At 42.3% G+C, this 13046-nt stretch overlaps 1 protein-coding gene across 1 annotated transcript; it reads right to left on the reverse strand.

Annotated features, from left to right (window-relative positions):
• Positions 1–320: 320 nt before the first annotated feature.
• LOC120032331 (mucin-2-like) lies at positions 321–9250 on the reverse strand. Its single transcript, XM_038978377.1, has 8 exons — positions 9155–9250; positions 3603–3728; positions 3308–3473; positions 3081–3201; positions 2648–2999; positions 2415–2545; positions 2144–2295; positions 321–2033 (listed from the first exon to the last, which is right to left on the reverse strand). The coding sequence occupies exons 5-8, from the start codon at positions 2759–2761 to the stop codon at positions 499–501; spliced, it is 1932 nt and encodes a 643-aa protein (XP_038834305.1). The 5' UTR covers positions 2762–2999; positions 3081–3201; positions 3308–3473; positions 3603–3728; positions 9155–9250; the 3' UTR covers positions 321–498.
• Positions 9251–13046: the final 3796 nt, after the last annotated feature.

The following is a 13046-nucleotide window of genomic DNA, read 5'->3' on the forward strand; positions in this document are numbered from 1 at the left end:
CCCCCTAGGGGTGATGTTGCTGAACTGCACCCTACTTCTTCTGCATTACTCCACACCATTAGTCAAACAAACATCCAGTCAATTACTTTCTATTGGTCATTTAGTTTATTTAGTTGAATACACAGAAAACACAGAAATCCAACTACTTTACAAAATGTGTCAGCAGACCAGAAGTCCCAGAGTAAAGGAAACGTGCTCATCATATTCCTTTTTACTAGTTGAACGTCACAGGAGGCTGCTGAGGGGAGAACGGCTCATAATAATGGCCAAAACGAAGGAAATTTAATGGCATCAAACACCTGGAAACTATGAGTTTGATACCATTCCACCTATTCCTCTCCAGTCATTACCACAAGACCGTTCTCCCAAATTAAGGTGTCACCAACCTCCTGTGTTGAACATCATTCTGGTTTGTTGTAAGGGTTGCAAGGGTTTAACACACCAACTATGCATATTTAACATGAAAATGCAATTATCATTCAGAAACACTACAAATTGTCAACAGGTTGAGCTTTGACCACCAAATTGTTTAATTAACTCCTGCACTCTAGATGATGTAATAGTAGCAGATGTGTCAGAAGTAGTGGTCGATGTGGAGTGGTGAGACCCCAAGAGCGTGGAAGAGTCTGTGGAAGTGGGGGTGTATGATGAGTGAGAAGGTGTGTGGTAAGGTGTGCTCAATGAGTATGAAGGGGATAGTGAGTGAGAGGTACTGCTGGCAGGGAGACTGTGAGTAGTGGTCGTTGAGCTGGTGTGAGCCTGAGAGGGTGTGTCAGTTGAACGGGAAAGTGTGCGAGAAGGGGGGCTGGCATGGGTAGTGAGTGTGCGAAAGGGGTTGCTTGAGCGAGTGAGTGTGCGAGTGTGGGCAGTGCCAGGGGTAATGAGTGTGCGAGAGGGGGCACTGACTGAGGGAGTGAGTGTGCGAGAGGGGGTACTGGCTGGGGTAGTGGGTGTACGAGAGGGGGTACTGGCTGGGGTAGTGGGTGTACGAGAGGGGGTACTGGCTGGGGTAGTGGGTGTACGAGAGGGGGTACTGGCTGGGGTAGTGGGTGTACGAGAGGGGGTACTGGCTGGGGTAATGGGTGTACGAGAGGGGGTACTGGCTGGGGTAATGCGTGTACGAGAGGGGGTACTGGCTGGGGTAACGCGTGTATAAGACAGGGTACTAGCTGGGGTAATGCGTGTATAAGAGGGGGTACTGGCCGGGGTAGTGGGTGTACTGGCTGGGGTAATGCGTGTACGAGAGGGGGTACTGGCTGGGGTAATGCGTGTACGAGAGGGGGTACTGGCTGGGGTAACGCGTGTATAAGACAGGGTACTAGCTGGGGTAATGCGTGTATAAGAGGGGGTACTGGCCGGGGTAGGTAGTGTATAAGAGGGGGTAGTGGGTGTACAAGAGGTGGTGCTGGCTTGGGTAATAAGTTTATGAGGGAGTTTGCTGAATGAGGGAGTGTAAGACCAATTAGCTTGGCCTAGGGTGGTATCCACCAATTGAGAACTTGGGGCTGGCTTCATGATGACTGCAGATTGACTGAATCCCAATGAGGTTTGGGCAGGTTTTGGGAGACGTGAAGGGGGAAGAGAATTGGTTGGATTAGAGAAAGTGGTGGCTGCTTGAGATGGATTCAAAGTGGAAGTGGATGGAACTCGAGAGTTTGGCAGCGTAGCAGCAGCTGCTGCTTGAATCCGGTTGGATGTTGGGTATTGGACTATGTACGTGGATTGGATAGAGACAGTTTTGGGAGGAGCTGGAGCCGAAGAGGACAAGTGCATGACGCCATCATCATACCTGATGAGGAACTCGGGGTACACCTGGTGCTTTTCAAACACCACATATATGGATGGGTTCAGGACATTGTCCACACAGCTGTCATAGAAAGTGGGATTTCCCTCGCCTTTTGGAGGGGGGCGACGGAGGTCCGAGTTCCCTCGTGTGTAGTCACCAACAAGCACCCGACAAACAAACATGGACCTCACTCCTGAGTGGCTGATGAAGCAGTGTGAGTACTTGGCATCCCTGGCAAAGTAACTCCCTTAAACAAACAGAGAAGATCATCAGTAAAACAAAATGACTGACTATAATGAGATCATGACTGCTTCTAAAATCTGACTACACTTCTGACAGTTGGTTAACATGAGGTACCTTCGCCATACACAGTTCCATTTGTTCCACACAGCCTCCAGTCGAAGTTATCTCTGCAAATGGCGTCTACGTGTTTTGGGTCCGTTCCGTGGAAGAGATGTAGCTCCTTGCTGTTTTTACCTCCACTGTTTTTCTTCATCAAATCTCTTTTCCTAAAAAAACAGGGGTAAAAACATTAGCTGCTTCCTCATAATCTTGTTCAAGCCAGGGTTTACTTAGCATTTTGGAAGTAACATGCTAGGATTGTGTGTGAGAGTTGATGTAAACATACCACTGGAAGACTTCCCAGAGGTCCCTGTTTTGGACCCTCTCGATGCTGGTGATTTGGAAGCCCCTCATGGTGTTGTTGAAAAGTCTCTGGACCTTCTGATAGTCCCTGTCAGAACTCAGAAGAGTGACTGTCTGCAGGAGGGGAAAACAAAATAGTTGTCACTGCTAAAACAAAAAGTTGAACACTAACCTTTCTGTAAGCCTAAGCAGAATAACCACATGTAAACAAGTGACCTTATATCCAATGTCAGGTATGGCAGACTTGTCCCAAAATCCAGGAACATCTCTGAAATTCTGAGAGGAGTTGCATGTTCTATTTGTCCTGAGGATAAATATAGAAGGGAACATGACATACAACACTAAGAAAATAAGTAGCTCAATTGAATACCTATATTTATTTCTCCACTTATTATCCAAATATTGATTATGCAATTGTGAGTGTTTATTAGGTTAAATACAGAACATGGTGACCATCCTCTCAGTTCCTCCTCATCCGTACATTACCTGCTGTCTGCAGTTGAAACAAACACAGGACGACGCCTGACCATCCTTACAGTACCGTATCTTTTGTTTTTTTGCGTCATGTCTGTAATTATGAGAATAACTATTTGAACCATGTCTGTTGTAAATTAAATATATTTTGTGCAAGAGTGTTGATGTGTGTTACCTCTGAAACTCAGCTCATAAGACTGCTGGCCTGCAGTGAACTTCACCACAGCACTTTGATCCTCCTGGAACCTTTTCTCAAGGTCTTCACTGGTGATGGATGACCATCTGTGCATCTCTTTCTGTGATTTATAGAAAAAAACTCAAATTCAAGGGGAATAACAGTTTACTATCTCTATTATTGTCCTCATAACACATCAGCCTGTTTGAGTGTTTTACACCACTTACGATGGATGCGAACTGGACCCATTTGCCGTACTCGTCCTCCCAGAACCACGCCCACTCTGTGGTGAGTACGAATGTGGGCTCGGTCACAGAGGAAAGTGTGGAGGGACGGTGAACTTCACTGAATCCACGGCTCATGGCTTCAAAATGTACACACTTGGATCCCTCGCTGGGAAGCCATAAGAAAATGCCAATGGTAAAGCAACCAATCCCCATGGCCAATTCCAATACCAAGAATGTACTTCATTCACACTGTGAAATATTTGTATCTAGTTGAATATGATATAACATACTGCACCTTTGTATCTTAGAAGGGTCACAGAAGTCTCTCTAGATCGTTGTTTTTCTGGCAGGGCAAACGAAGTCTGAACGTTCTTCACTTCCCAATTGTAGGGCCTTTTATAGTGGATGCTCCGGCATTAATCTGAACAGATGTTAGGTTTATATAACAGACGTTACAGTTATGTAACAGTGTGTCATGAGACTCGTGTTAGCCAGAAGGACAACAGAATATCTTGCCATGGCCTCCATTCACAAAATCGATGCTAGTCTTCTACTGTTGCTTTGAAAGGTTTATCAAATAAAGCACAACATAGTGCATTATTGTGGATGTACAGTACATGGTTGTATGTTGTCCTATGAGGAGGATATGGTATTGTGTATCTACTGACAACCTTTAGATCTAGATAAACTCATATCCAGCCAGCTATCCTGGATTCTGCCTGAGTAAAAAAAGGGGGAAAAAGTTCCCCTGATCTCAGGTGTTCTACCAAAGCAAACGTGGGAAAGTTAAACATCCCAGCAACGCTCTCCCTATTTAACTTTACCTCCTTGTTTGCAGTCCCCCTTGACAAAGAACAGCCAGATCTCATTCCTCACCGTAAACAAACAAACAACTCGAGGTGCCATAAAAGAAATGCACCCCTCCCCAATGTTAATATTTTCAAACGACCCTCCCCTTATACTGCAGAAAAAGTGAACACCCTCTCCCCTTATAGAATTAACTAAAAAAAATGTACGTCCACAAATAACAATAACTGCAGCGACCCTGTGTTTATAAACCTGGATATCAACTTTGCCACTTCAGCATGCTTTTGTGGCACAGTCGATGGCTACGGGCCAGAAGGTTGAGGGTTTGCCGACCATCACGGACAAATTAACTCTCCCTTCCTGTTTCATTAGACCTACACTACGACCAGAACCAGCTGCAGACAATGATCAGCTAAATGGAAATCTGATTTTCAAAATGTTTATGCTATAATTATATTTGCAACAAATTTTCCACCAACAGGTTTCGTACCAATGCACCACAACCAATAAGGAAAGCATACCTACTGGGCACAAACTTGGTGAATCAATGTTGTTTCAATGTAATTTGTCAACATATTGTGACATGGAATCTATGTTTAAAATCAATTGGATTTGCAAAAAGTAATCAACGTAAACTGTTGTTTTGAGGGTGAAATTTCAACCACAGGATTATGTCATCATGGTAATCAATTTTCAACATTGTCAAACTTCGTATGAAATATTTTGAATTTGTACCTTTGAAACAACGTTAGATCTTCAACGTTATTTCCACTATAAGAAAAAAACTATAGGCTGGGCAGCACCTCCTACTGGAGAATTAATATATCTACAGCTACCATTTGGTTTTCCATCCAGGGTTTTAATCAAGCCCAGCCCTGCTTATCTTTGATATTTGTCACTGACTACTACCAATGTGCTATCGTGAGAATGATTATTACACATGCTCCAATTAAAAATATAATATCATTCACTATCGAAGTCATTTCAGAGAGAAGATTTAACTGATCAAATGAAATGTAACCATACTTGAGTGAATCATATATCATTAAATGATACTATTTAGGCTATAGCATTTGCGAAGTCATCAAAAGCTATTGTTTCTATTCTATCCCAGGATTCAACTATAAATTGACAATAAATATAGGCCTAAGGGTTTAAGATTTGGTTGATTAAAAGTTAATGTTGCTCACATCTCCATCAAAAATCAAAGTAAAATAATATGACTAAACGCCATCAAACTTTATTTAAAGTGCATTTAAAGTTTGATTTGATTTCGTCCAACTCTTTAAACTTAGATTTTTATCCAATTTATCCAACATATCAATTATTAATTTGTAGACAAACTGTAAATAAAGCCAGACTAAGTCAGTGGCACAGATGGAACTATCCAAGCAGAAGATAATTCTCCTTCAAATGTTCATATTTGGTTGTGTTGACAACCAAACACAATTAAATATCACTTTTGCAATAGAGTAAATAGCTGTTTGAAAAAATGTAGACAATTAGAGATCACTGAATTGCACCGGGTTTTTTTGTACAGTATGTATAAACAAGTAATAGTCAGCATATATTTTCATATTTGCCCTTTTAATATAAAGTTTATAAATATGTTAAAAACTTCCAGTGAGAGTATCAGAACAACTCTGGAGGGTGGCCTTTATCTCAAGACATTCACAGCTAAACTACAACAGCATTTCTGACTCATTCTGCCAATCACCTGACAATTACTAGAAAAGAGGAAGTGTGTTTCACAGTAATACCATTTCAGAGGAGAGAAATAAAGAAATGGTCAATTGTGAGGCCATTTGGGAACCTATTACTCACAGTGAGACACTTTCTGCAGAAGTGAGATTAGTAAAAAAATATATATATTTTTAAATACCAGGTTGAAACAAACCTTCCATAGTTGGCTGTAGAAAATAAAATGGTAGATTGTGAAACTAATAATGATGAGGCAGTGTGAAAAGGCCTATCCCATAAGAGTGATTTCTGTCTCAAATGGTTGAGAATGTGGGATTCATTCAACAATTCCGAAAAACCTAGGTCACACTTTACATTATGTTGCACTGATATGTGAACAGGAATTTCTCAACTGAATTGCTCTGTAAATAAACCCATCTCTCATAGCAAAAGTTTGATTTAGTCCTATTCTTTAACTTAGATTTTTGGTTGAGATGGAGACACGAATCCAACATATCAATTATACATTTGTAGACAAACTGGAATTAAAGACTAAGTCAGTAGCACAGATGGAACTATCCAAGCAGAAGATACATCTCCTTCAAATGTCTGTATTTGGTTGTTTCTAATTTTGTCAGAAAGTTGTTTTCATTTCAAGTTAAAGTGTACTGTTTCGACCTGTCCCCAAATTAATGTAATTGGTTCAGAGTTTGTTTTGATATTTTAACCTGCGTGTCGTGATCGCGTTTGGTGTGGGGGGGTAAAATAAATGTATGCACGATAGCGCACGATGGCGCACGCGCGCAGCCGGTTTGGGCAAGGTGTTAGGCCAGGGGTGGGCAAACTTTTTGACTCGCGGGCCACAATGGGTTCTAAAATTTGACAGAGGGGCCGGGCCAGGAGCATTTGGAGGGAGTGTTTGGGCCGGATATACTAAAGCATTAAATGTAGTGTGTGCAAACCTCATAGCACAGTAAGAACACTACAACCCAATTTATTAACTGTCTTTCAAATGTGAAAAATAGCCCTTATCAGTTAATACATTAGTCTCAAGGAATATGCAAGATATGGCATTTACATACTATTTCGCAGATACCGGGATGAGGAAATGTAAATAGATTAAAATAACATACGCACTGTGATTTATCAAGATTGCGTCTGTTTTTAATAAGTTTCAATCGAAGGTGCAAAGTTAAAGAAATCAACATTTATTGAAAAATTGAATCACTTTCAACATTCAAAACATATTATTACACAACGAAATACTCAAGCTCAATAATATCTACTTGTGTTAAACTCCGCAAAATCATGGATGGATTGTCCTGACCGCGCGCTCTACAAACTCGCCACGGACGCCCTCGCCTTCACGCGCAAACAGTACACGTGTATCGTTGCCAAGCACACAGACATAGGCTGTATTAAATATCCTACCTGCAGCTGAAAATTTAAATTTAAATTAAGAGCGATGTGCGGCGTGTTAATAAAGCTACTGTACCGCTGCTGTGCGTAAATGCGCATTGCTCTTAATTAAAAGACGCACTTCCAAACTTTCCATATGCATTTTTTCATAACACAGCAGAAAAACTCACCATTTCAGTGGGAACAGTGTTGTTGGTCTCCCTTTTTTGCCAGTGCATCAAAGTCTGGAGTTAGTTTTGTTGTGGCAATTCTCAGGACAGATCTGAGGTGTTGGTCAGTTAACTTGGATCTGTGATGGGCTTTGTTGATTTTCATGACGCTAAACGTCTGCTCACACACGTAGGTCGATACCATGCACTCTTTCAAAAACTCGCCTTCGGAGAAAGGCTTGCTAGCCTTTGCTAATTTGAATGCCAGCAAATAACTTGCCTTGGTACTTGACTCTTGAATTGCAGTTTGTCGGTGAAAAAAGTTCTGTTGACTCTGTAAATTAGCTGCCAACCTCTGAGCAGTAGCCGCCCGTTCTTGTGTTGACTGCTTGCTAGCATAGTTTGCATGCTTCGTGGCAAAGTGACGGCTGATATTGTACTCTTTGAAAACCGCAACAGCTTCTTGGCATATCAGACATACAGCCGTTGATCGGACTTCAGTGAAGAAGTATTTTGTTGTCCACTCCTTATTAAACACTCGGCATTCGCTGTCCACTTTCCTTCTCTTTGGTCCGCTCATTTTCACAGAAGGGCTTAATGGTGACGTGAAACGAAGTGAAAATTAAAGTGAAATAAAGAGAAATACGCGCCACTCCAACAACGGTCAATGTGTTTTGAGTGCGCCATCTATTGGGGAAACGTGGGCATTGCAGGGAAAGGGGAAAAAAAGGAGGTTTTTACTATAATTTGGACAAGTTCGGCGGGCCGGATTAAAAAGCCTAACGGGCCGTATGTGGCCCGCGGGCCGTAGTTTGCCCATGTCTGTGTTAGGCTATAACTAGCAATGCAAATGGCTCTGAGATTCTAATAATATTACTACACAGATCATACACGTAACGTTACCTAGCTAGCCAGCCAGCTAACATTAGCTAGCTAGCTAAAGCATTAAACATGTATGGTAATTTAGCTAGTTAGCTTGCACTTGAGAGAGCAGGTATTATGCTTTCTTGAATGACTGTGCCTGCTGGAAGGATGCGGTTATATTATTATAAAACGATTTGGGAGAGAATGATAATCCGCAAAAGACAAGGCATCAGAGTATCAAAACTTAAAATACAGCCAGACTGGCATGCTACTATGTGTTCTATACCTAATAAACTGTCGAGAGTAGACTCAAAGCATTTCGCTAAACCAGCAATAACATCTGCTAAACACGTGTATGTGACAAATAAAATTGGATTTGATTTGAAATTATCTGAATGGAATGAAATATATTTTTTAAAATCACAGGGCTTTTGTGCCGTTATTCAAATAGGATTTTCACTGCAGTATCAAATCACATGTTATTTGTCACATGCGCCGAATACAACAGGTGTAGACCTTACAGTGAAATGATTACTTACAAGCCCTTAACCAACAATGCAGGTTTAAGAAAAATACGTGTTAAGTAAAAAACAATAAACAAAAAAGTTTAAAAAGTACCATAAACACTGATATAGGAGTGGCGCATGTAAGCAGATGAGGAAATGTTGGTAGGTTGCAAGAAATGTTGAAGTAAAACCTTCAAACGGGTGAATGTAAACCCGGGGGAAAAAGCACTACCATCCCCTGTGCCCATCAAAAACCACAGAACCCTCCCCAAAGCAATAAAAATGTTAGACAACGCTGCCCGATTTTGGACCCCTTCTAAAGTGATCATGGAGGGCATGAACTAAATGTTAGAATAACAATTAATGTAAATTCATTTGGACAAAAAACTTTCTGTACATCATAGATATATATGTATGCTTACCTTCCACTACTATTATTGCAGTCCCCTAATAGAGCAAATGTACACAGGTGAAAATAATTTAAACCATCTTTAAATCATTGCGGTTTGTATCATCTAACTTTCGTTTTACCAATAATACGTTTGTTTCCGTTGTAGTAAACTCACCCCATTCCGTACAAATTTGCCGCGACATTCAAACGAGGCTACAAAGAAAACTAATGGGACTGTGTTGACTTCAAAATCTGGGGTATGAACTACGTTTCTATTCAAGCGTTGATCGACATGGTAATGGCTCTATAGGATTGGAGAAAAGTAGAAAAAACTGACTCTCCGTTACATCGTGACGTGTCATGCCGTAACGTACAGCACGCATAAAGCAACTATTTCTGTCTTACAATCTCTCTCCAACAGGTGCAGCACTTCTCTCATCGTTTAAAAACAAGAAATGGACAGTGACGGGGTAAGGGGGATACCTAGTCATTTTTTGCGTCATCACTGCGAGCATCATGACTCTCAAAGCCCCTGTTAACTTCTGAAGATCACTTTAGCACCGCCCTAAAAACCCGATTCAAATTCGACACAAACCTTCAAATAGGTATGTAATGACACATTATATAAACTCTTTATAGTGTTTTATTTACACTTTAGAGGTGATAAGTTGGACAGATCGAGTGAAAAAAAGCAGTTTTGCCACACACATCTCTCCTTCTCACTACCACGCATTAGTTTCGCTTCCCCACCCGACATTTTTAAAAGGACCCGACGGAGCTCGTTGCCTTCTTGAATCATGCAGAAACGGGCAGCGTGGAGTTCATGTAATTGATTATGTTGGAAAGTGGAGAAATTGTGCTTTACAATGGTATTGACATTACAGTTGATCTGGAAGTATTACGTTTTTTGGGTGCTAACGTCACGTTCCTGACCTTATTTTCCTTTGTTTAGCTTTGTTTAGTTGGTCAGGACATGAGCTGGGTGGGCAGTCTATGTTATTTGTTTCTTGTGTAGGTTCATTTGTTAATTAGCCTTATATGGTTCTCAATCAGGGGCAGGTGTTTGACGTTTCCTCTGATTGAGAACCATATTAAGGTACGCTGTTCACACCGTTTGTTGGTGGGTGATTGTCTTCCGTGTCTGTACCACACGGGACTGTTTCGTTTGTTTAGTCTGTTCCTGTTCGTGCGTTCTTCGTGTTATGTAAGTTCTTATGTCCAGGTCGGTCTACGTCGTTTTTTTTTATTTATCAAGTGGGCTTCGTGTTCGTCTTGTTTAAATAAATTCATTATGTATTCCACAAAAGCTGCGTTTTGGTCCGATCCCTGCTCCTCAGACGAGGAGGAGAACAATCGTTACAGCTAAAATAAGGTAAATTATGCGGACCAAGGCGATGTGCAAAAGTGAGTGAGTTTACGTTACACCGAGATATAAAATAAATCGTTTAGGGCAACAACAAAAAATGTATACATTTCGTCAATGAAATCGGACTCCATCTACTAACTCAGAATATTCCAAAGCTCCCTGATAAGGCCAAATTACGTGTAATACTTTTGAGCTCAGGCATTTTCAGCATGTGCAAATGTTGAATGTCCACGGTTTATAGTGCTTTCAAGGCAACTGGGAACTTCAAAAACCACGAGGTTAGTGATCTTCAGGTCGGAACTCGAGGAAGAGGCCGGAGTTCCCGACCTCGAATTCCGAGTTGTGTGAGCTTTCAAAACGATTTTTCCTAGTCTGAGCTCGTTTTTTTCCTGAGTTCCAAGTTGTCTTGGAAGCACTGAAGTCAGGGATCCCGAGTTCCCAATTGTTTTGAACGCGGCATGGTTACACGTGGTCTGTAGTTGTCAGGCCGGTTGGACATACTGCCAAATTCTCTAAAATGACGTTGGAGGCAGTTTATGGTAGAGAAATTAACATAAAATTATCTGGCAACAGCTCTGGTGGCCATTCATGCAGTCAGCATTCCAATTGTACGTTACTTTAAAACTTGAGACACCTGTGGTATTGTGTTGTGTGACAAAATTGCACAATTTAGTGGCCTTTTATTTTTTTCATTTGTCGGAGCTCGTTTTTTTTTTTCTGAGTTCCAAGTTGTCATGAAAGCACTGAAGTCAGAGATTCCATAGTTCCCAGTTGTTTTGAACGCGGCATTCCTCTTTGACCAAGCCAATTGTATCAACTCCTCCAGGGAGTTGATTGCAGACTAGAGTTATTAAAATTAACCTCCGACTCCTTGGAGTCTCTGCAGTCCATGCTTAAAAAATGTACTCTTAAACCCTTACCCTGTACATATGTTTATCCTCTGTTGTTGCATGCCTATCTTTGTTTGAATAAATCCATACGTTTTAATAAAATGTTAATCAAATACAACCACCTACTGTTTCCTCACTGCAATTGCTCTAAGATGTCAACTCAGCATGTCCCTGTGCCAATTGAATCTCAATGAGGTTGCATTTGTTTAACGTTATATTAAAAAGTATGGATTTCAGCAAACAAAGGTACGCAACAGAGGGCCAACATAGGTACACTATATGGGTTTAAAGAATGTACTTTTTTTTAAAGTTTCGACCGCATAGCGACTGGAAGGAGTCAGAGGTTCATTTGAAAAACTACACTGCTCAAAAAAATAAAGGGAACACTTAAACAACACAATGTAACTCCAAGTCAATCACACTTCTGTGAAATCAAACTGTCCACTTAGGAAGCAACACTGATTGACAATAAATTTCACATGCTGTTGTGCAAATGGAATAGACAACAGGTGGAAATTATAGGCAATTAGCAAGACACCCCCAATAAAGGAATGGTTCTGCAGGTGGTGACCACAGACCACTTCTCAGTTCCTATGCTTCCTGGCTGATGTTTTGGTCACTTTTGAATGCTGGCGGTGCTTTCACTCTAGTGGTAGCATGAGACGGAGTCTACAACCCACACAAGTGGCTCAGGTAGTGCAGCTCATCCAGGATGGCACATCAATGCGAGCTGTGGCAAGAAGGTTTGCTGTGTCTGTCAGCGTAGTGTCCAGAGCATGGAGGTGCTACCAGGAGACAGGCCAGTACATCAGGAGACGTGGAGGAGGCCGTAGGAGGGCAACAACCCAGCAGCAGGACCGCTACCTCCGCCTTTGTGCAAGGAGGAGCACTGCCAGAGCCCTGCAAAATGACCTCCAGCAGGCCACAAATGTGCATGTGTCTGCTCAAACGGTCAGAAACAGACTCCATGAGGGTGGTATGAGGGCCCGACGTCCACTTGCCAGAGAACACCAAGATTGGCAAATTCACCACTGGCGCCCTGTGCTCTTCACAGATGAAAGCAGGTTCACACTGAGCACATGTGACAGACGTGACAGAGTCTGGAGACGCCGTGGAGAACGTTCTGCTGCCTGCAACATCCTCCAGCATAACCGGTTTGGCGGTGGGTCAGTCATGGTGTGGGGTGGCATTTCTTTGGGGGGATGCACAGCCCTCCATGTGCTCGCCAGAGGTAGCCTGAATGCCATTAGGTACCGAGATGAGATCCTCAGACCCCTTGTGAGACCATATGCTGGTGCGGTTGGCCCTGCGTTCCTCCTAATGCAAGACAATGCTAGACCTCATGTGGCTGGAGTGTGTCAGCAGTTCCTGCAAGAGGAAGGCATTGATGCTATGGACTGGCCCGCCCGTTCCCCAGACCTGAATCCAATTGAGCACATCTGAGACATCATGTCTCGCTCCATCCACCAACACCACGTTGCACCACAGACTGTCCAGGAGTTGGCGGATGCTTTAGAGCAGGTCTGGGAGGAGATCCCTCAGGAGACCATCCGCCACCTCATCAGGAGCATGCCCAGGCGTTGTAGGGAGGTCATACAGGCACGTGGAGGCCACACACACTACTGAGCCTAATTTTGACTTGTTTTAAGGACATTACATCAAAGTTG

This window comes from Salvelinus namaycush, chromosome 38 (genome assembly GCF_016432855.1).
Source record: "Salvelinus namaycush isolate Seneca chromosome 38, SaNama_1.0, whole genome shotgun sequence".
NCBI classification, from domain to species: Eukaryota; Metazoa; Chordata; class Actinopteri; order Salmoniformes; family Salmonidae; genus Salvelinus; species Salvelinus namaycush.